At 46.3% G+C, this 24,590-nt stretch overlaps 1 protein-coding gene across 6 annotated transcripts in view; it reads right to left on the bottom strand.

The window, feature by feature from the left end:
• The window catches only part of UNC13B (unc-13 homolog B), a 359,613-nt gene extending 335,855 nt beyond the window's left edge, over positions 1 to 23,758 (bottom strand). For 4 of the 6 annotated variants that reach the window (XM_045020550.1, XM_045020549.1, XM_045020546.1 and 1 more), the window contains exon 1: positions 23,439 to 23,757. In XM_045020550.1, coding sequence (XP_044876485.1) covers positions 23,439 to 23,460 — 22 coding nt within the window. In that variant the 5' untranslated portion in view covers positions 23,461 to 23,757. Of the gene's footprint in view, positions 1 to 23,438 lie in introns of all 6 variants that reach the window. The other 2 variants (XM_045020551.1, XM_045020545.1) reach the window with 1 other exon arrangement.
• Between the last annotated feature and the right edge of the window lie 832 nt (positions 23,759 to 24,590).

The raw sequence follows: 24,590 nt of genomic DNA on the forward strand, positions 1-24,590 counted from the left end.
CTTGGCACTTGTCTATGCTGTGGGGCTATGGAGGATGAAGTTGATGAGTGCAGCTGGTGGAACCATTGGCACTTTCTTAGTTGTTACAAAGGACCTTCTTGGAATCATTGCTGGGATCTGTATCTAAACAAGGATTGAGGCCTCTGTAGGTGCTTTTTACACATGGGCACTGGGACTCATCCCTGGCAAGCAGAGACTTGTTCTCATGGCTTTTAACAAAGCGAGCACCTTGTCAGGGTGAGTGTTGAGGAGTCATTCCCTTGAAATGAAAGTGTGCGCCAAGAACCTCTTAATGCCAACTGGCACAGGGTGAAGAAGGGTTACAGAATATCTTGAGCCTGATATGTACCTTCTAGTGCACTAAAGAAGGTCATGTGAGGTCTCAAATGAAAGCCAGTGCCACACATTTCACAATGATTTGATGATGTGTATGTACAGATATATACGTAGTTAATTATCTACACTGAAAATATGTTCTTGAAGTCTGTATCAAGGTACTGGTCACCAGCAAAGGTGACAACAGGTTTTCTGTCAGATGAGAGATGTTTATCCATCTATTCATTTACAGATAAATTAAGTATGGTCTCATTCACAATGGATCTCCAATCACCAATCTGAACTGAAAGTAAGTGAAAGAGCAGGGGGATTTCAGAAAACATCAGAAAGAGAAAAACAGTGGGCGGGGGGAGGAGGAGAAAACCCTAAGTGGAGATTTATATCAAAGGTTTGCTCCTTTATATTTGGGAGACAGAGGATGACCAGGCACCCTTCACTGAGGAAGTAAAAGGGCAGCAATTTTGCTTCATGAAAGAGGGATCTCAACCAGGCTTGGCTGAAAATGCTGGAGAGAATTTCAGGTGAATAAGTTTCTTTAGACAAGAGAGTAATTTGTTAGTTAAGTTTAGTCTCTAGAAAGCATGTTATGATTTTGTTTTACAGGTAACCATTTGCTTCCACAGTATGCTTACTCGTTATTACTGGAATCTCCATTCTTTGATCATAGACTTATTTTTGTTTTCACTATAAATATATCCAAGTGGTAGGGTGTTAAGCCAAGCGATGGTCCTGAGTTCAATCTTACAAGCTGCTGTGTACTATTCCTGTAGGAATAGTAGGCCTGGTAATTCCATGAGTGTTCAGTGGATAAAGGGCTGGACGTTGCAGGGAATGCTGAGTATTCGGAGATTGGTGTGCACTTACCACTAGCTGTGCAGACAGAGCAATGCTTGCATGGGCCTAAAATGTAGTGCTTGTGCTGCCAGACGCTGATGGTTTCAGGGAGCTGATCTCCAGCAGGCACAGACAAGACTGCTTCACGTTAAGGGAAGGTAATGTGGAGCTACCCCACAACCTGGCTACCCCTAGGAAGCATCACAGGAAGGTCCTGGACCTCACGAGCAACGCAGGACACCTAGAACCAGGAGGAGCATCTCATTGTCACTACAGATGCCAAACTTCCCGCCACTGTGTCTGACAGGTCCAGTTCTTCCTGGAACACTATTCTGGCAGTAAGCTTTCTTGTCAACATGGATTTTAGTTTCCCCGATAGTCATTGGCGAGCTTGTACATCAATTAATACAATTGGTCTCAGAGGAGAAAGGCAGTATTTAACAAGGAGCACCTGATAGATGGCAACTCTAATTGTAAACTCACTGACAAGTGTATTTTGCATCCAAAAAGGTCATAAGAACAGCCATACTGGGTCAAACCAATGATCCATCTAGCCCAGTGTCATCAGATAGTGACCAGTGCCAGATGCTTCAGAGGGAATGAACAGAACACAGCAATTTCAAGTGATCCATCTCGTTGTCCAGTTTCTTCAGATCCTTGGCTCATGGGCTCACTCAGATCTCATTTAGATCATTCCTGTGTGGCATGAATAATCAAAGATCGGAAGTGGGATGTTAGAAAAATTACTCAAAACCCCTTTGCCTGTACCCGATACTTTTTTCTATAAGCTTACAGAAGCAGCAGGGACAGATGTGGGAATTACCTTAGCAGGCTCTAGAAGCCCTTCATTAATGGACAGGTCCATTCTGTGCCGCCTCTTCCTGGAAGATTGAGGGGGAAGGTCAAGAGAGTGTCTGGCAGCCATCTCATCAGGTCTTAAAAATATACATTTGCAGAGGGAATTAATGGATACTTGGTTGCTTCATCCTGGGACAAAGTAGTTACTGGTGTTTTGAGTCTTCCTTGCTGAGCTCTTGCTCCACTACCGCTTGTTGAAGAGTTGACACTGCCAACTGTGAGAGGCATTTAGGTGAAGACTATCTTGATTGGACGTCATCTGGGCAGCTGGTTTCCGGAACGTACAGTAACTCCTCGCTTAACGTTGTAGTTATGTTCCTGAAAAATGCGACCCAATGTTAAGCAAATCCAATTTCCTCATAAGAATTAATGTAAATGGGGGGATTAAGTTCCAGGGAAAAAAATTTCACCAAAGAAAAAGACTATACACACACACACACACACACACACACACACACACACAGAGTATAAGTTTTAAACAGTTTAATACTGTACACAGCAATGATGATTGTGAAGCTTGGTTAAGGTGGTGAAGTCAGAAGGTGGAAGAGGACGGGTTATTTCCCAGGGAATGTCTTACAGCTAAATGATGAACTAGCACTCGGCTGAGCCCTCAAGGGTTAACACGTTGTTGTTAATGTAGCTTCACACTGTACAAGGCAGCACAAATGGAGGGAGGGAAGACAGCATGGCAGACAGACACAGTGTGTGTGTGAGTGCACGCGTGTGTGTGCGCGCGCATTGCCTCTTTAAGTATGCTGACCCACTCTAAGTACATTGCCTTGATAGGTTGGTGTGCATTCAGTTTGTTCGTTCTTTCTTCACGAGAGTTTGCCTTCCTGATCATGGCACATGCTAATTTCTTGGCCCAAATAGACACATTGCTCTAGGTCTTCTATTTGTCCAATATGCCTGCTCTCACATGTCTACAAGTTGTTCACCAAAACAACAACAAACCGACTCTCTCAGAGTCTGGAAGAGCAGCAGCTGAGAGAGCAGGCAGACTTTTGAAGGAATTTCAGCACAATGGAACATATTTTCACTATAAACCAGCTATTGGAATGCTCAAGGGAATACAAATTCCCTTTACGTATTGCCTTTGTTGACTATGAAAAAGCGTTCGAGAGCGTAGAGATCAATGCAGTGTTGAAAGGCCTTGCAGAGCAGGGCATCGACACAAACTATTAAAGGAAGCGAATTCTGACTGCACTACAGATACAACTTTGATACTCCCCTTCACATCCCAATTAAGAAAGGTTTGAAACAAGGAAACACAGTTACAGCAAAAAACTCTTCACAGCCTGCCTCGAAATGGTAATGAGGCAGATCAATTGGAAGGGTGGAATCAGCATCAACGGAGAGCAGTTAAACCATCTCAGATTCATGGACGATGTTGTGTTGATCACCAAAAATACTATCAATTACAGAAAATGCTGTGAGAACTCAACACAAAAAGCAGCCAAGTCGGACTGAAAATAGACTGCATAAATTTTGTTTTGGAGCGGTTAGATACCTTGCCAAAAGCCCCCCTCTATTATTTTTAATAAAACTCACAGACAGGTCATAGGCTTCCATTAATTTTTGTTTATTGGCCACGACCTGTTTGTGATTTTTACTAAAAATCAGACAAAAATCTTAATAATTAGATCTCACCAACCTAGTACCAAATGTGAACTCCCACAGTACTACAAAATAAGCTTATAAAGGAGTCACAGACAGTTCCCTTAAACACTCCAGTGTCTTATCACCAGGCAAGCTGGACCCATAGGCATAGTTTGACTTCCATATTTACGTGGGCAGCTCCAATCAGGCCAATGGGGCCATGAGTGGGAGGGGAAATTCTGTGCCTACTTGAGTCTTGCAGTTTGAGGGGGCAACACTCCAAAAATTCTAGGTTAGTCAAGTCCCAAGAGACCAGTCACTCATCCAGGTCGAGTTGCATCCTAGATCTCACACCAAAGACAACACTGGTAACCAACTCTATAGTAAACTAACTAAAGGTTTGTTAGCTAAGAAAAAGAAATAGAGTTATTGAGAGGTTAAAGCAGACAAAATATGTACAGGTGAGTCACAGTCTATAATTCCAAATGGTAGCAGAGATGTAGTAATCTGCCAGTTTCCAAGAGTCTCTCAGGGCTAACCAGAGTAACTCAGGGGATTTCTGTCTTCTCGTTCAATTATTTCGCCCTTTTAGAATCCACACAGTCCAGAGAGGAAGGACTTTCCTTTGTATCAATATTTATATTCATTCTCTTAGAACAATCTGACAGGACAGCTATCATGTAGTTTCTCCTTCTTTGATGGCTGTGAGAGGGGGACGCTTTTAGAGTCTTTGAACTCTGAATGTCCTACAAAATGACCACTTGCTTTGAAGTGCCTGAGATGCATTACCTTTCTAATAAAAGAGTCCTTCATTTGCATTACACAAGGCTTTTTCACATTCGGAGGGTCATTTAGATATAGGGGGTCATATACAATGCAAAAAATTAACAAGATACAGATAAATGAAAACAGTGCCTGAAAAATGTCATTAATTCTATGAAGTTTAAACACCAAACACATGCACATACATTTTACAGTCTCTTTTGATCTTCTGCTAATACACAAGTGAATTGGCCTGATTTCCAACTGTGAGTTTGGCAGTTTTCAGCTGACCCTACAATTTTAATCAGAGGTAGCATCAGCCTCACACTTACACAGAGCTCTTCAGGTTCCTCAGACTCAGAGTCTGTCATCTTCCTTTCTCCTTTCTGAGGAAATCATTCTACTGAAGAAGGGAGCAAGAAGTTAACTCTTCAGACTTAATCTGGAGGAAAACTGGGCTGGAGAGTCCTTTCACCTGGGAAGTCTTTGAATGTCAGATTTTAAACAACCTCCATCTTCACAATAATGGCCCAGCATGATGGACTCTGACATGGAGCAAGAAAATAAGTATTTCAAACACTGACAGAAGATGCACAGGGACATAATTTTGCTAAAAGTTTAAAGTGTAAGAATCTTCTCCTTCAGCAGTATAAATGCTCAAGGTTCAGTTTAGAAAACAGTATTGGGTTGTAAAGAATTAAGAGGTTTAAGTCACAGGAGCTTTAAGTAACAAGGTTAAAACCAGTATTCCTTACAGGGACACAGTCCAGGCTGGTAGCCAAATTTTTGTTACTTATCCACTGTGTTTTGGATTGCAGATAGACTGGACAGGACACTTCCTCCTGCTCTGCACCACTAACTTGTGTTTCATAGAACAGAGTAAATTCATAAGAATCCTACTCAATTTCAGTAAAAGGGATCACGGGTGCAAGTTCAGTGCAGGACTGCTGGAACCTCACCGTCTTGCTGTCTCTCTCTTATAGACACCCCCTCTTACCAATACAAGAGAACCTCTGTCAGCTGAATTGCACCCAGATAATTCTTGCACAAACTATTTTTGTGACGCGCCTAAAAGTAAGTCTGCTCCATCGGTTGTGCAGTTGCAGAAGATGACCCACCTATGAGTGGACAGAACAAGAAAAAAGCACCATGACTGAATAAATTCTATTGTAGAGGCTGCAATTTTCTAGAGTACCAAACAGAATTAGGTACCTAAGAGCCCACTGAATTTCAATGGGAGCTGGAATTCTAACTTCCTTAGGACTCCTTTGAAGATACACCATTGCTGGCAATGCCATCTTCTTATCATAATAATAATAATATATGGAAGTACTGGAGGAACCTTGAAAGGTCCTCGAGTACTCATAGTACTGGAAGGGACCTTGAAAGGTCATCGAGTCCAGTCCCCTGCCTTCACAAGCAGGACCAAGTACTGTCCCTGACAGTTTGTTTGGGGTTTTTTTTGTTTGTTTGTTTTTTGGGCCCAGATCCCTAAATGGCCCCCTCAAGGATTGAACTCACAACCCTGGGTTTAGCAGGCCAATGCTCAAACCACTGAGCTACCTTGATGAGGAAAACAGGTAAAATGGTTAATGATGCAGAAAAGGCAGAAGCATTTAATGAATAATTTTGTTCTATACTTGGAAAGAAGCTGGATGATGTACTTGTATCATATGAGGTCGATGAAGTATCTTCTAGTCTATTAGTAACTGAGGAGGATGTTAGACAATATCTGCTAGGGATAAACATTTTTAAATTAGCAGGCCCAAAATGTGCACCCAAGAGTCCTAGAAAAGCTGGCTGGAAAAGGTATTTGGCCAGCTGATAATTTTTAATAAACCTTGGAATACAGGGGAAATTCCAGAGGACTGGAAGAATGTTAATGTCCAATATTCAAAGAACGGCAAGCAAAATAATCGTAAGTAATCATAGGTCCGGTTAGCCTGACATCAGTCCCATACAAAATAATGGAAAGGCAGATGTGGGATTCAATTGATAAAGAATTAAGAGATAGGAATATAATTAATGCTATCAATGTGGTTTTATGGGAAATTGGTCTTGTCAAGCAAACCTGATTTCATTCTTTGATGAGATTCCAAGTTGGGCTGATAAAGATAACTGAGCAGATGAAATACACTTAGAATTTTATAAGGCTTTTGACTTCCTACCACACATCATTCTGATTAAAATATTAGCACTATACAATATCAATGGGGCATGTTAAATCGATTAAGAACTGGCTAACTGACAGACCTCAAACAGAAGTTGTCAATGAGGAATCATCATCATCAAATATCAGAGGGGTAGCCGTGTTAGTCTGGTTCAAATGTAGATGTTTCTAATGAGATTCCGCAGAGATCATAATAAGGCCTGATGCTATGCAACGTTTTCATCAATGAGCTGCAGTAAATATAATATCACTGCTGACAGAATCTGTGGATGACAGATTGGTAGAAAGCTACATAATGACAATGGGTCTGTCATATAGATTGTTTGGTACACTGGGCCCATTCAAGCAAAAATGTTTTTTAATACTGACAAATGAACATTCATACTTCTAGGAATAAGGGAATGGAGGCCATTCCTACAGAAGGTGGGGGACTGTACCGAGAAAAGCAGTGACTCTGGAAAGGATCTAGAGGTCAGAGGACAAGCAACTCAACATAAGCTTCCAGTGCAATGCTGTGGCACAAAGGGATAATGCAAACCTTATATGTATGAACAGGACTAGGGTGACCAGCTGTCCCGATTTTATAGGGACAGTCCTGATATCTGGGGCTCTCTCTTATATAGGCTCCTATTACCCTCCACACCCTGTCCCGATTTTTCACACTTGCTGTCTAGTCACCCTAAACAGGACAGCAGTAAGTAGCAAGGGTTAGGGAGGTCATTTTACCAGTTATGGTTGGTGAGGCCAATACTGGAATAGCGTCCAGTACTGGTGTCCACATTTTTAAAAAGATTAAAAACTGGAGAAGGCACAGAAAAGACAAAGATTATTTGAGGGCTAAAAAAATGCCTTACGGTAAGATATTTAAAAGAGCTTAATTGGTTTAGTTTATCAAAATTCAATTAAGAGATGACTGGATTAGTGTATAAGTACGTTCAGGGGAGACTATACCTGAAACAAAAAGGCTCTTTAGTGGAAAAAGCATAAAACAAGAGCCAAGGGCTGGAAGTTGACACCGAAGCCAGGCATATTCAAATTAGAAATAAGGCATGCATTTGTAACCAGGGCTGCCCGGGGGGGGTGAAGCAAGTGGGGCAATTTGCCACAGGCCCCGGACCCCACAGGGGCCCCCACAAGAATATAGTATTCTGTAGTATTGCAACTTGTTTTTTTTATGGAAGGGGCCCCTGAAATTGCTTTGCCCCAGGCCTCCTCAATCCTCTGGGCAGCCCTGTTTGTAACAGTGAGTGTGATCAACCACTGGTACAAACTCCCAGGGGAAGTGGTGGATTCACCATCTCTTGAGGGCTTCAAATCAAGACTGGCTTCCTTTCTGGAAGATATGCTTTAGCGAAACACAAGTGATTGGCTCAATACAAAGGGAATCTATGGCCTTGGAATCTATGAATTCTTACATGGAGAGAACAGGTTACTCCCTCGGACAGGAGGTCTGAATCCACACCATAACAAAGTGGCAGGTAGTGTAGTAAGGTTCTGGAGTTTGTTTTTTCTCCTTTGTTTCCATTTTCTTCCTTACTTTCCTGTCTAATTCAAGAGAGTAGACAAGCAGGGTATTGGGCTCACACACTCAGTTTTTGCCATTTACTCTATTGGAATGAAGCTTGCCCTGCTTCTGCCCCTCTGCTGTGTTTAGCTATAGAAAATCAAAAAGAGAGGGCAAGGCTCTTTGACTGAGCCCATCCAACTGAAGGAGAAGTTTAGTGACGGCGCTAGGACCCCATATACATGGCCCTAGCTCAGATCCATTATGTTCTTGAGGAGGAAAAGCTGAAGAAATCAAGGCAGCTTCCATTTGGATGATTAAAGTAGTTTTCACTCTAGCACATTTGATTTACATCTTTTTCCTAATATCCTGTTACTTTTGTTCATTTGTGCTCTATTACAAGAGGATATTAAAGGTCACAAGCAGCATGAAACACACCCCAAAACTATCACCCTCTTCAATGCATCATAGGTACTAGCATAACATCACCCTGAGGAATGTTCATATGCTTAAAAGGATAGAGCTTATTTTGTTTATATTTCACATGACAAACTTTTATGCTTTTTTTTTTTTTAAACCACCACATACAATCAGAACAGGGAATTTATAGCATGCAGAAAAAAATCAGATTATAATTCTGAGTTAAACAGCGTGTGTTATATACACAAGTTTTAATACAAATGGTTCCCATAAGTCCCAGCTAAGGGCATTTGAATAGGCACCTAGTTATAGCAGCCAGTAACAGGAAGGTACATGGTATTACACTGGTTCAGGGATATAACATTGTAAATACAGAATTCATGATCTTTTCTCCCTTCATCCTACTAAAAGAAAGTCAAACTATCAAAGGATAAAGGACATGCTGCTCTATGGAAGAGTTAGGACCATACCCCCAATATGATGTTATTAGATAACAAAAGGAGTGAAAGTGGCCTGACAGAGATTAATACTTCTATTTGTACATATCTTAGGATGGCTAATATCTTTTTGTACTTCCTGTCACTAAAGTGTATCAGAAGCCAGATTCAATTTGTAACTGTTAGTACACTCCTTTTGTTCTGTTAAGGAATTAAAATAGTTGACATTTTAAAAATTATTTTCCAAGTCATTCTAGCACCAGAACCCAACTAGCAAAGGTCCAAATATCAGATACATTTGTGTGACAGGAAACTTGAAATAATGTGAGATTTGGTCCTTTATGTAAGGACTCTCTATACCTTAGTTTATTATTTATTTCCAATGTAGATAATTAGGAAAATGGGTAATTTTAGGACTAATATGTGACCTCCCTCAAGATGAGAGACATGTAAGAGGTACACTAGCAACTTTGTCAGATGCTATTCTTTCATACACCTATTTGTCTCAATTACATTGTGCTTCTGTCAATGCTTTTAGAGTCCAACTGTTATTTTCCTTATGATCTGCACAAGAAAGAACATTTGCAGTATTTATTCTATGAGTATCTTCAAAATAAAATATCTGTTCAAACAAGCTAGTGCTAAAAGCGTTAATTACAAACATGCTATGTAGGAGACCCACATTAGAGACCTTCACTCCCAAGCCAGTAAAATCTGCAAGTGTGGGATTCAGCCCTTGAAATGGAACACAGGTTACTACTGACCTCATTCTGTCTGTTTTGAAAAACTTGCTAATGGGCTATAGAAGCAGCTATGGCCAAGCATCACAATGAAGGGGTTTGGTATATGACAGAAGAGAGAAAGGGCGTCTAAGTTCTTCTCTTAACTGAAAGCAAACCCCATACTACTTCAAGAAGGGATTTAACAGAGTGAACGGCCCTGCTCAGTAATGCAAGATTTAAAAGGATCCATTTCCATTTTTTCAATGCTTGCTTCCATCATCAGAATTTTCACATGGGGTTCTAATAGGTGTACAGACATAAAAGCATAAATGTACTAACTTTTGCTAATATTGTACATTATAAAAACAAAAATGAGTAAGATACTCCAATACCCCTAGCCAATTTTGATATAAATGGAAATCTCACCAGCTGAGAGATTTTTTTACCCCTTCTTAGTAGCAAAATATACATACTTCACAGAACACACTCAAACAAGATAAAGTCCCTACCTGAAGATTTTTAATACCATATACAAAGCAACAGTTCTCATGCAGATGGATGTGGTGAGCAGTGTAGGAAAGACAGAGGAGAGGAAGTGAGTTTTAAGGAAATCTTTGCAAGATATGGGGAGGGAACTCGGTAGACAAGAGAAAGAAGGTTAATTTGCCCTGTAAGTGGGAGGCAGACATAAACCAGCACAACACATGGACGGGTAGGAGGATTAGGAAGACTATACAGAGAGAACACACACTAATTTAGGTAAGGGGGAATTATGCCACATTTTGAAATGATAGATAGAAGCTAAGATGTGATATAGTGAAAGATGGCAAGTAACTAAAGGGATTTCAAGGGTTGTGTTGGAGGGGATGCAGCTGTAGTCAGAGCACAAGAGGAGGACTTTAAATTACAGTATTGTGGATAGCCAAGATTGGGGATTGAAAGGTAGGAAAAGCAAGATTCAGGGTGACCAAGGGAGTTTAGTGGAATCAGACAAAAAGTATGACACTTTTGTTTTTTTTTAAACTAAAAATTCCATCAAGGGTGAATCATGGGTAATTAAAGATTATTTCCAATTACTCTGAAGTTCCCTTCAGGAGATTTAAAAAAACACCCTCAGGTACATTTCATCCAGGACTGATGTTTATGTTTAATCTTCTCTTATATTCTCACCATCTTTTTTTTTTTAAAACTACTTGCATCTGACCTCTCCAACTATTATTTACTAATCCTATTGCTTCCTGCACAAGGTTTGCTCATACATTTTCCTTTTCACTGAGGTAAACACCAAGCAAAAATAACACTTCAAAATGTCAGCCTTTTTAAACAGCTCACTCACTCACCTCCCATTGCCATTTTATTTCCTCCCTTGGGTTACAGGCAGGGGCGGCTCTAGGTATTTTGCCACCCCAAGCACAGCAGGCAGGCTGCCTTCGGCGGCTTGTCTGCGGGAAGTCCCCGGTCCTGCAGATTTGGCAGCATGCCTGCGGGAGGTCCGCCGAAGCCGCGGGACCAGCGGACCCTCCGCAGGCATGCCGCCGAAGGCAACCTGCCTGACGCCCTTGCGGTGACCAGCAGAGCGCCCCCGTGGCTTGCAGCCCCAGGCACGCGCTTGGCATGCTGGTGTCTGGAGCCGCCCCTGGTTACAGGACCTGGTTTGCTTCCTTTTTCCTACCTATCGTGTGTCTCTCCATTCTATGTTTAACAGTCCACATTCGTCTGCTCTTGAAGTTGCCTCCTTTTTTCAGTTACAGGGCTTTTCAAAACATCTTTTTTCAAGTTGCAGTAAAATGGCAGTATTTCGGATTCTAGCATTCAGTTTCCTTCATGCCTTCTCCTATCCCAATTCCAGCTAATACTTCAAACAATTTTTTCAAAATTCTAAATATGATGGAAACCACTTAAAGACAGCACCCCCAGTTCCAATACCTATGCAAGAAACTTAGTTTTGAAAGTAATTAAAGCCTTCAGTAACTGATTTAGTTTTGACATTATTGGTATCGTTCTCCTATGTATTTGCTGTTCCACTTCTATGGTTAAGTGGTCAAAACACACCCCTTATATAGTTCCTGCCTTAGATTCATAGAATCTCAGGGTTGGAAGGGACCTCAGGAGGTATCTAGTCCAACCCCCTGCTCAAAGCAGGACCAACCCCAATTAAATCATCCCAGCCAGAGCTTTGTCAAGCCGGGACTTAAAAACCTCAAAGGATGGAGATTCCACCACCTCCCTAGGGAACCCATTCCAGTGCTTCACCACCCTCCTAGTGAAATAGTGTTTCCTAATATCCCGCCTAGACACACACACCCCTTGTAACTCGAGACAATTGCTCCTCGTTTTGTCATCTGCCATCACTTTGAACAGCCTAGCTCTATCCTCTTTGGAACTCCCCTTCAGGTAATTGAAGGTGGATATCAAATCCTCCCTCACTCTTCTCTTCTGCAGACTAAACAAGCCCAGTTCCCTCAGCCTCTCCTCATAAGTCATATACCCCAGCCCCATAATCATTTCCATTGCCCTCCACTGCATTCTCTCCAATTCGTTCACATCCTTTCTGTAGTGGGAGGCCCAAAACTGGATGCAATACTCCAGATGTGGCCTCACCAGTGCTGAATAGAGGGGAATACTGACTTCCCTTGATCTGCTGGCAATGCTCTTACTAACGCAGCCCAATATGCCATTAGCCTTCTTGGCAACAAGGACACACTGCTGACTCATATCCAGCTTCTCAACCACTGTAATCCCCAGGTCCTTTTCTGCAAAACTGCCGCTTAGCCAGTCAGTCCCCAACCTGTAGCAGTGCATGGGATTCTTCCGTCCTAAGTGCAGGACTCTGCACTTGTCCCTGTTGAACCTCATCAGATTTCTTTTGGCCCAATCCTCCAATTTGCCTAGGTCACTCTGTATCCTATCCCTACCCTCCAGCATATCTACCTCTCCCCCCAGCTTAGTGTCATCCACAAACTTGCTAAGGGTGCAATTCATCCCATCATTCAGATCATTAATGAAGATATTGAACAAAACCGGCCCCAGGACCAACCACTGAAGCACTCCGCTTGATACCAGCTGCCAACTAGACATCAAGCCATTGATCACTACCCGTTAAGCCCAATGACCTAGCCAGCTTCCTATCTACCTTATACTCCATACATACAATCCATGCTTTTTTAACTTGCTGGCAAGAGTACTCTGGGAAACTATATCAAAAGCTTTGCTAAAGTCAAGGTACAGGCAAGTCTTATCATACGCGGGGGTTCCGTTCTGCAGTTATCACATAAAGCAAAAACTGCATATACTGAAAATGATATCCCCAAGCCCTTTAAATCCCGCCCGCAGCTCCGGCGGCAGGGCCAGGGCAGCATTTAAAGGGCTCCTCCAGGCTCCCGCCGCCATGCTGGCCCACAGCTCTGGCAGCCGGAGCTGCAGGCAGGATTTAAAGGGCTCCACCGGGCTTCCCACCGCGGCGGAGAGCCCGGTGGAGCCTTTTAAATGATGGCCCCGGCCCCGCCACCAGAGCTGCGGGCGGGATGCCGGGCTTCCTGCTGTGGTGGGGAGCCCGGAGGAGCCCTTTAAATCCCACCAGCAGCTTTGGCAGCCGGGCTGGGGCTAGCATTTAAAGGGCCTGGAGCTCCACGGTGGCTGGAGCCTCGGGCCCTTTAGTTCGCCCCAGGGGTTACCAGCCACCTCTGCAGCTGGGAGCCCCCTGGGTAATTTAAAGGCCCTAGGACTCCCGGCCACAGCTGGTGCCCCAGGACCTTTAAATCTTGAGGCCACGTCTCTTCCACTTGAGGCGACGCCCCCCCGAACTCCGGCCCTTCAACGTAAAGCTGAAATCACACATGTTAAATGCGCGTAAGTTGCGACGGACCTGTATATCACATCTTCTGCTTTCCCTGTATCCACAGACCCAGTTATCTCATTATAGAAAGCAATCAGGTTGGTCAGTCATGACTTGCCTTTGGTGAATCCACGTTGACTGTTCCTGATAACCTTCCTCTCCTCCAAGTGCTTCAAAATGGATTCCTTCAGGACCTGATCCATGACTTTTCCAGGGACTGAGGTAAGGCTGACCTGTCTGTAGTTCCCCGGAGTCACCTTCTTCCCTTTTTTAAAGATGGGAACTATAGTTGCCTTTTTTTTTTTCCAATCGTCCGGGACCTCCCACGATCGCCACGAGTTTTCAAAGATAATGGCCAATGGCTCTGCAATCACACTAGCCAACTCCCTCAGAGACATTCGATCTGGCCCCATGGACCTGTGCATGTCCAGCTTTTCTAAATAGTCCTTGACGTGTTCTTTTACCATGGAGGGCTGCTCACCTCCTCCCCATACTGTGCTGCCCAATGCAGCACTCTAGGAGCCGACCTTGTCTGTGAAGACCGAGGCAAAAAAAAGCATTGAGTACTTCAGCTTTTTCTACATCATCTGTCACTAGATTGCCTCCCCCATTCAGTAAGGGTTCCACACTTTCCCTTTCTTTTTGTTGCTAACATATCTGTAGAAACCCTTCTTGTTACCCTTCACAGCCCTTGCTAGCTGCAACTCCAAGTGTGCTTTGGCCTTCCTGATTACACCCCTGCATGCTCGAGCAATATTTCTATACTCCTCCCTAGTCATTTATCCAAGTTTCCACTTCTTGTAAGCTTCCTTTTCGTGTTTAAGCTCACCAAAGATTTCTCTGTTAAGCCAAGCTGGTCACCTGCCATATTTGCTATTCTTTCTGCACATCGGGATGGTTTGTTCCTGCACCCTCAATAAGGCTTCTTTAAAATACAGCCAGCTGTCCTTTCCCCCTCATATTAGCCTCCCAGAGGATCCTGCCCATCAGTTCCCTGAGAGAGTCAAAGTCTGCTCTTCTTCCAGGGTCCATATTCTGCTGCTCTCCTTTCTTCCTTTTGTCAGGATCCTGAATTTGCCCATCTCATGGTCACTGCTGCCCAGGTTGCCACCCACTTCTACTTCCCCTACCAATTCTTTCCTCTTTGAGCAGCAGGTCAAGAGGAGCACGGCCCCTAGTTGGTTCCTCCAGCACCTGCACCAGGAAGTTGTCCGCAACACTCTCCTTACTTCAATCCATGAATGTTGTATACCAAATTATGTTGAAACAGAAGTAGTCATCTCCGTTCACCCACCACACTCATTTTGGCATGCTAATCATGTCTAATCACGGTGTCTCTAATGCCAACGATCAGCAGTACTTGTGTATCAGGACTTCGCCTATCTCCCATGTTTGCTGCTGGTGCTGGACAAGAGTATACTGAAGTTTTCTGTGAAGTGCCAGCGTTCTCAGACATAACAAGTATGTGAAGTCATACTGCATGTTTTGTTTTGTTACATACCTGGGATATGATGCACTTGTCAAGGAATTAAATGAACATATATCAATTTCAGCTTTTATTTATTATTCGCTTCATGATAGCACCCAAGCAGGATCACAGTACAAACACATTGGAAGTTGTACTCTCTGCCCCCACCTTATCTTTTACATATAAGAGCAGTTCCACAAAATCTAGAAGTTTTGTTTACAAGTACTGGCACCCTCCAGTAAGTGTTAGTGAATGCCAGTATAAAGGAAATCCCTTAACTGCAACATTTCTTGAAGCTTTCACCTTATCAGATCCCCAGTTTTGGATCTGTCATTCCAGTGCAACATAGGCCGAGTGCGCTCTGATTTTTTACCCTGTGAGGTACTATAGCAGAGTGCAAACCCCTGTCTGCAGTTTCCATTTGCCAGTACCTCAGCTCCTTCTAGAAACTTTTCCTTTGAAAGGATGGAGTGAAAGTAACAGCTTCTACCACCACCAAATCAAGAAGGCTTTCATTTTTCTACTGGGAGTGTGAGGGGAGAGGAGGTAATGAATGAACATATCAAGCTACATGGTGATAAGAACAGCATTCCTGAATGTTAAAGTTAAGTTACTAGGAACCCACCAAGGTCAGAGCTTCCACTAATCTCTCTTCATCTACTTGGCAAATAGGAAGTTTTCCCTGGTGGCTATTGAAGCCAATACAATCAATAGCTATTGAATGTAAGCTTTACTTTCCAAAGTAAATTAACTTTCTAACCTCTATGGTTGTGAAGATTAACCTGAATGCCAAGTGACTGTATCTGAGGTAGAAGTATCCTCACAAGTCTGCAGACATCAACTGTGAGGATCTCATTCTTGAAGCTCAAAGGAGGTCTGTAGGAATGCAGGCCCACTTTACAGTTAAGTGAACTATGGTTTCAAATTGAGTTGGGATATCTGCATGAGCAATAGGCCCAAACCATGTGACCCAAAAAAGTGAGATCAAAACAAAACAAAAAAGTTGTTTTAAAACTTCTAATGACCCTTCAAAATATCAGTTTCCTCTTATTTAAGGTTGGGGCTGAAGTAATAGAAATAAAACATGGTTACCACATGCAGTAAATTGGCTATATAAGAAACTCATTCATTTGGCCTTAGCTGTGGTCTCATAATTGGCAATATCATCACTTGTTTGTTAAAAGATATAAAAAAGTAAACTTTTAAAGGGTACATTGGTATTAACAGTCTGACCACACTGGAACCCACCAGGGAGCTAGCCTGTTTGTAAGTATCTTGATCAAATCCTTATAAATGTTTTGTTACTATTTGGATGTGGCTTTTTAGACATGTTTAGCAATTATATAAATACCATCTAGCCTTTGGATTGAATAAAGGAATTTATGGTTAAATTGGTAACATCATCCGGGATAAATAATAATTCCGATATCATCCCACTGGGCAGTAGTATAAGGCCAATACCAACAATGAGAAGAGGAAGGGATGAATAATATAATATATGGAGCTATACCTATCTCACAGAACTGACAGGGACCTTGAAAACTCATTGAGTTCAGTCTCCTGCCTTCACTAGCAGGACCAAGTACTATCCCTGACAGTTGCTTTTTGTTTTTGTTTTGCCCCAGATCCCTAATTGGCCGGCTCAAGAATTGAACTCACGACCCTGGGTTTAGCAGGAGTCACGGAGTCCCCAGGCGATGCTCTGGAACTGCTCCCCACAAAGCCAGGCAGGACTTTGGGGAGCCTCCTCTCCCTCGGAGCAGCCTGTCTGCAGGGCAAGGAGCTCCCACGGCTTCACCTCCTGGGTCTCTCCTTGGTGCATTCAGCCTCTCCCCTCCGTGCGCTTCCCACAGCGAGTCCGCCCAGGCGGGGTCCTGGGGAAGCCAGAGGGTCCTGCCCCCCCACTGCGCAGTCAGACGTGACTCTCAGCCAGCCAGTAACACAGAGGTTTATTCGATGACAGGATCAGGGTCTAAAACAGAGCTTATAGGTACAGAGAACGGGACCCCTGAGCCAGGTCCATTCTGGGGCCCGAGGCAGACAACGCTGTCTGCCGTCACTTCCTGTCCCCAGCCAGCTCCCAACTGAAACCCCCTCCAGCCCCTCCTTTCTGGCCTTTGCCTCTTTCCTGGGCCAGGAGGTCACCTGACCTCTTTGTTCTCCTTTAGCATCCCCTTGCAGGGGGGGAAGGGCCCCAGCCATTTGTTGCCAGGAGACAAAGTGTCGGTGATTTATACACACTGGCCTTTACCCCATCACCTAGAAACTTAAGAAATGCATAGGGGAAACTGAGGCACCCACACAGTATTCAGAGGAAACGTTAAGAACAGTCTCACTTCATCACAGCAGGCCAATGCTCAAACCACTGAGCTATCCCTCCCGCCATGCTTCAAGCACTTCCTGAAATGAGAAGGCAGGATATTGCAGTGTGACACAGTTTTATAAAGGTTGACAGGGGATCCAATACAGAATTCTCTGCGGAGGCAGGGAATGTGCCCGGGCTCACTTGCTCAGCAATGCAGCTCATGGAGCCATTTCTGATTAGCACCTGCTCTGAAACCCTTAGCCAATCTAGCTGTTTTAAAATTCGAGGGTCTCATTTCCCCCAATGTCTCAAGATTTGGTACCGGTATTTCCTCACCACAGCAGCAGTAATGCACGTGGCATTCATAGTTTCATTCGTCTGAAGGAATGAGGGAGAGTACTCAAGGTTGGGGCTGGAGGTTTGGGTGTGGGGCCACTTACCTGGGCAGCTCCCATTTGGTGCGAAGGGTGCAGGTGGGAATGTGGGGGGCGGGAGAGAAAGGAGCTCCTGTTTGTGCTCAGGGTGCGGGGGGTGCAAGAGTCAGGATGTGGAGGGTGCATGGGGGGCTGGGTATGTCAGAGGGTGCAAGAGTCAGGGCAGAGGGCTGAGGACATGTGAGGGAGGTGCAGGTGGCTGGGTATGTGTGGGGGTATCAGAGTCAGGGTTGGGGTCATGGGGCAGGTGAAGGAGTCAAGCAGAGGGCTGGGTGTGTATGAGGGGGGTACAGGGCTCAGGGCAGAGGACTGGAGGGTGTGGGGGGTGTGAGGGCAGAGGCTGGATGGGATATGCCCCTATTCCACCCCCACTTCCCCAAGGCCCTGCCCCTGCTTCTTCTCTGCCTCTGCCAGGAGCAGCAAGCACACTGACCCCCTCCCTCGCAAGGACCATCAGCTGATCGGCCGGCAGGGAGGGAGGGAGGGACGGAGAGGCAGAGGAGGGGCAGGACCCCAGCACACTACAGGAAGAGGCAGGGGAGCCAGCAGGACCAAGCTTCTGCCCCCTATCCCTTGCCCCCGTGGTGGGGAGCCGGTACTCCAGCAGGCAGCAGCATGCCGTTAAAAATCGGCTCGCATGCCATCGGTTGCCGACCCCTGCCCTACAGCCTCACCAGGAAGACTCCAAACACAAGGGGCCAGGAGAACTATTAGCCCTCATCCAGGCCTGTAGACCTAGTCTGAGGTCCTGCATATACTGGATTACCCAAAAGGGGTTGTGCCCAAAGGTGACCCAACCAGAGGGCTGAGTCACAAAGCAAAAGGGGACCACCAGCAGACCTGATCAACAGTACTAGAGAGAGAGGAAAAAAAACCCACAACGCTGCTGGTGAGTCACTTTGCCATACCATGTTGCTGCTTTACATGGATACAATGGAGTCATCCAAGACAGGCAGAGATGGCAGCTTTGGCTCTGACCAAATGAGCCCTGACACAGCCTTCTAGCTTCCAGACAAACAGACCATAACAATGTAAACTACAAGTAGACATCCATTTAGATGCGGTCATTTTATTAATAGCATTGCTTAGCAAACTGGAGCCAAAGGACAAAATGCTGGGTAGGCCAACCCAGGCTTCCACTTGGAGGGCTTATCTTTTGATGTTCCCCAGAGCCATCTTTGCAGGTTCTTTCTTGATGTGCCTCAGGAAGGGCTCCAAGGTGCACCCTATGACTGTAGTACCTGAGATGACATAGGCAAACGTTTCATACCCTGGCACATCATGGTTGAATCCTAGGTAAGCACCACAAAAGTGACCATTACCGACTTAGTTCTCTTTAGAAGACTTTCCTGCAAAATAAACCTGAACAAGTTATGCATCAGAGGAGCATCACCAAAGTGATGCTTCAAAACACTAACAAAGCTATATTACAGAGCATGACACCAAGGGCCTCACAATTTAAAGTATTCTCACACTTCTTATCAAACTGTCTGTACTGGGCTATCTTGATTATCACTTCAAAAGTTTTTTGTTTTTTTCCTTACTTAATTAGCCTCTTAGAGTTGGTAGGGCAACTCCCACCTTTTCATGCTCTCTGTATGTGTATATATATCTCCTCAATATGTGTTCCATTTCGTGCATCCAAAGTAGTGAGCTGTAGCCCACGAAAGCTTACGCTCAAATAAATTTGTTAGTCTCTAAGGTGCCACAAGTACTCCTGTTCTTTTTACAATTTAAATGGGCTTCAAAAACAGATAGAAAGGATATCATCGAACGAACAGTTGGAGTGATAGGAGCACAGCATAGCGGGAGCTCCTTTGCCAACTATAATGAAGGAATGAGCTAGAATTTTTGGATAACAATATTTATAACCTGCAAGGGATGGCCTGCAATGTACAGTAGGCAGCCTGGCTCACACACTGCCTATCGTCACTGCCCGCCATTCAAAATGCTAAGAGCTGTGAGAGTTCCACCAATCTTTTGCTAGGAAGGCAAGACCCAAGAGTGGAAATCCTGGTAAATGGAATTTTTTGGCCCAACAGAAGAAGAAATTAAAAGCCGGACCTGAAAATCTGATATACTGTGTAATCCACCCTCAGAGAGTGAAAAATTACAACTTAATATGAGACAACAGCTATGATGTAACATGGTGATGACAAACTAATGGGTGATCTTAGGCAGGGCCGGCTCCAGACCCCAGCGCGCCCAGCGCGCCAAGCGCGCGCGTGGGGCGGCATTTTAATGGCAGGCGGGTCCGGCGGACCTTCTGCAGTCATGTCTGCAGGAGGTCCAACGGAGCCATGGGACGACCAGACCTCCCGCAGGCATGACTGTGGCGGGTGCGCTGGTCCCACGGCTCGTGTGGACCTCCCGCAGGCATGCCTGCGGAAGCTCCACCATAGGCGCGGGACCAGCAGGAGGTCCTGCGGAGGCGCGGGACCGGCGCCCGGCAGCGCGAGCGGCACAGCGCGCCGCCCTGCTTGGGGCGGCAGAATTCGTAGAACCACCCCTGATCTTAGGACCTCATTATTGTGCGAGGTGCTGTACAAAAACAGAACAAAAAGACAGTCCCTGCCATGAAGAGACAACAGATGAAGACAGGCAGATGGCGGAGCACACAAACATTGAGACAATACTGATTATAGGCAGTAGTCACAGCATGCTAGCAACCTAACAGTTGTCAATTTTTTTTTGTAGGCAACTTGGAAAAAAAATACTACTCATTCATTACAGCCAACTATGTATGCTGTATTACAGCAGCAGAACTGAAGTTAATGACAGCAACAAGTCCTTAGAATTAATCCTGTTTTTCAATGGTTAATACTATTACTGTTTTAATGTGCACCCAGATGAAATATAAAAAGCAACTAAAATATTTTTTCCTGCTTCAAGGGTTTACTCCAATACCGAGAAGGGCAGCCCTCTTCCACTCCCATTATCTCTGGCGCACCTCTAATATTTTCATACCCTGAAAGCTTCCATTATCTTTAAATGGTCTGCGGTCATGATTGCCTTTGTATTTAGACAGTTTAAGACCTTCACCCTGCAAACATTTAGTTAAGCATGTGCATAAATGTATGCAGGACTGGGGCTTTACTTTCCATGCCACCTCCACCCTTCCTTAAATTATTGGGGAAGCCTTCAGTTTTAAATACTGCATTAACATTCAGAAAGATTTAAAAAGACTGGTTCAGAGATCAAATTTAGAGGTTTGTGTTTTCTGAATATTTTCATGATGCCTTGTAATTTGAGACACATACGAAGGCAAATTTAACACCTAATTTTCATATCTAATATTGCCACAATGAAAGATCATAGGAGAAATATGCTATATTTACATAAGGATCAAACACCCTGTCAATAGTCTTGCACAGCATATGAATCAAAGGGTCTGATAACAGTGCACAAAATTGCCACATACAAAATAGATACAAAATATGAATATTTTGGCACCTCTCTGGGACTGCTTCAGCAAAAAGGTAGTTGATTACATGCATACAGAGTGCTTCTTTCACAAGGCATGAGCAGGGCCGCCCAGAGGATTCAGGGGGGCTGGGGCAAAGCGGGGGAGCTTGTACTCACCTGGCGGTGGTCTGGGTCTTCGGTGGCGGGGGGCCCTTCAGTCGCTCTGCGTCTTCGGCAGCACTGAAGGGCCCCCCGCCACCGAAATGCCACCGAAGACCTGGACCACCGCCGCCGGGCCAGGGCTCGCGGGGCCCCTGTGGGGCCTGGGGCAAATTGCCCCCCTGGGCAGCCCTGGGCATGAGACCACCACCTTATACTGCTACCAGCTCAGGAACTGAGCAAGTTATTGAGCTCAGAAACCTAAATGCAGATGAATTTTACATTTAGAATGAATTGCAAGGCCAACCAAGGTTTGTTTTCCTTTAAGCAGAAATAACAGGGTGCATGAAGATAGGTGTGTCTGAGTTCATTATTGCTGAGCTATTATCACAATGATTATTGCTACTCATATAGATTTTTGTTGCTTATTTTAGTTTTTACTACTCCAATTACTGCCACAAGGAAATTAAATGAAAAAGCTATTTAATAAAATGATGTCAGATGTTTACACAAAGGAACAGCAACAAGGAAATCCAGAGTTAAGAGTGACAATCATCTTTCCCTTATTTCAGGGTTGGTATATTTCCTAGCAATTTAGCAGAACTGAGCCATCTGTGCTTTGTTACCTAGGCACAATAAGGTGATTTGTGAGAGCTATTTCCCAGTCATTTAAACTAGCGACTGGGAATCAGGAAGTCTTAAACTCTAATCCCAACATACAGGGGCTCTCTTTGAAGTCTTGACAAGAGAATGTCACCCCTCTGCCTCAGTTTTTCCTTCTATAACATAGGGGGAAATTGTTTGTTTTCTACCTCTTTAGCCAATTAATCTTCACAGTAGCTCAATGTTTGTGACATGCTTTGAACTGTGCTTAGATACGACACTCATGGGGCACTAGAAATACTGAAGATTTCAGGGCAGTGTCATCATTCACTCTAAATTTCCTTGTTTTAAACAGAGCATATTCAATTCTATAACATTTTATAGTTTCAGCTTATGTTTATTATAAACACTGTGGAAGTAACATGCTCCTCTCCTGACCAGATGTACCTTCAATCAAAAGTAACACACTGGTGAGCCAAACACTTTTCTGCATTTCTGTTCTGTCCTACGTGGACAGAGTTAGGTACAAGTAGCCAGTGTTTAGAAAGTAATACGAAAGAGAGAGGCATACTGCAAAGTACAACTACAACTAAAAAACAATGGATCATTATTACCAAGATAGAAAACTGTTCCTATGCAAATAAGAGTCACCAAGCACACCATCCCCAAGACTAAATAGCACCAGCAGAGTAAACTTTACTGTATAAAATCACCACACACCATTCAATGAAAGAATAGCTACAAAAAAGACTCAATGTGTTATATAATCACTGAACGTGCCACTTCAGAGATTGGTCTTAATCTGGAACATACAGCATGTAGAGACCCATTTGAAACCAGCTGCCAAGGAGAGCTCGCTAATTAATAACTGATTATATCAATTTGTTATTCATAATAGCTTCCACTACTGTCCATAACAGTGCTTAGGTGATGTACAAACAAAAGGAGGCACGATCCCTGCACCAAAGAGTTTACACACGAGTTTTGTGGTTGTTTTAAGCTTTGGGTATAGCTTGTCCTTGCCTGGTTCAAACCCTTGGTTGGAGTTACAGGCGCAGCACTGCGCACGTTAGAGGCACCCCGTGCCGCGCTCCTAGGACAGGCAGCTCTCGGTGCAGAACTGTGCACCGGGAACTTCACACCCGCACCCCGCTAACCACCCCCCTCTCCGAGGGACGTTCCCGCCGGTGCCCCGGGGGTGGGCGAGGCCATGCCTGGAGCTGCTCCGAGCCTAGCAGAGCCCTTCGCGCAGACCGGAACTCGAGCTCCCCTCCCCTGAGGGCCGGGGGCAGGTCGCTGCGGCCCCCAGGAGAGAGGGGGTGTCCCGGCCCCAGACCACACGCCCGCTCCCGCCAGCCCCAGCCGTGTCCCACCGGCCGAGCACGCAGGGGAGTCAGCGCCCCGGCCCGGGACAGCCCCGCCGACAGCCCCCGCGAGCGACTCGGAACCGGGGGGTTGAGGTGCGCGGGGCGGGGGCCGAGACCCGGGCGGGGGCCCGCAGGGAAACGGGGCCCCGAGGGGGGCGCAGCTCCGCGAGCCCGGTCAGGGCGCGGGGGCAGAGACCCGGGCGGGGGCCGGACTCACCTCGCACGCAGAGCAGGGACATGGCGCGGGCCCGGCGCGGCTCCCCTCAGCCCGCGCCCGCCTCAGCTCACCCCCGCGAGGCCGCCTGCTGCCGCCGCTCCCCGCGCTCTCCTCATGCCCCCGCCCGGGCACGGCGGCACCGGACCGTCCGCAGCGCCGGCTCCCCTCCGGCCGGGGCGCGGCGACTCAAGGCGCGGAGCGGGGCCGGGCGGACGGCAGCGCCATGACCCGGGGGAGGGGCCGCCCGGGCCGCGGGGACAATCGCCGGCTCCACAGGGCAGCGCCGCGGCCAATCCCGGCCCGAGGGGGCGGGGCTGGGACAGGTGAGGCGCCCCCTCCCACCTGGGGCTCGCCCCGCCCCCCGGGCAACGGCCGTATCCCAGCCCCGCCCCTGACACCGCCCGAGACCCGCCCCCCAGAGAACAGCTCTAACCCGGCCCCGCCCTCAGTGCTGACCCGGCCCCGCCCCCGGGCAACGGCCGTATCCCAGCCCCGCCCCTGACACCGCCCGAGACCCGCCCCCCAGAGAACACCTCTAACCCGGCCCCGCCCTCAGTACTGACCCAGCCCCGCCCCCCGTGCAACGGCCGTATCCCAGCCCCGCCCCCCAGAGAACACCCCTAGCCTGGCCCCGCCCTCAGTACTGACCCGGCCCCGCCCCCCGGGCAACGGCCGTATCCCAGCCCCGCCCCCCAGAGAGCACCCCTAGCCTGGCCCCTCCCTCAGTACTGACCCTTCCCCGCCCCCCGGGCAACGGCCGTATCCCAGCCCCGCCCCCCAGAGAGCACCCCTAGCCTGGCCCCTCCCTCAGTACTGACCCAGCCCCGCCCCCCGGGCAAGGTTCGTATCCCAGCCCCGCCCCCCAGAGAACACCTCTAACCCGGCCCCGCCCTCAGTACTGACCCGGCCCTGCCCCCCGGGCAACGGCCGTATCCCAGCCCCGCCCCTGACACCGCCATGACCCGCCCCCCAGAGAACAGCTCTAACCCGGCCCCGCCCTCAGTACTGACCCCGCCCCGCCCCCCGGGCAACGGCCGTATCTCAGCCCCGCCCCCCAGAGAACACCTCTAACCCGGCCCCGCCCTCAGTACTGACCCGGCCCCGCCCCCCCGGGCAAGGTTCGTATCCCAGCCCCGCCCCCCAGAGAGCACC

Source organism: Mauremys mutica, chromosome 6 (assembly GCF_020497125.1).
Source record: "Mauremys mutica isolate MM-2020 ecotype Southern chromosome 6, ASM2049712v1, whole genome shotgun sequence".
In the NCBI taxonomy this organism is placed as follows: domain Eukaryota; kingdom Metazoa; phylum Chordata; order Testudines; family Geoemydidae; genus Mauremys; species Mauremys mutica.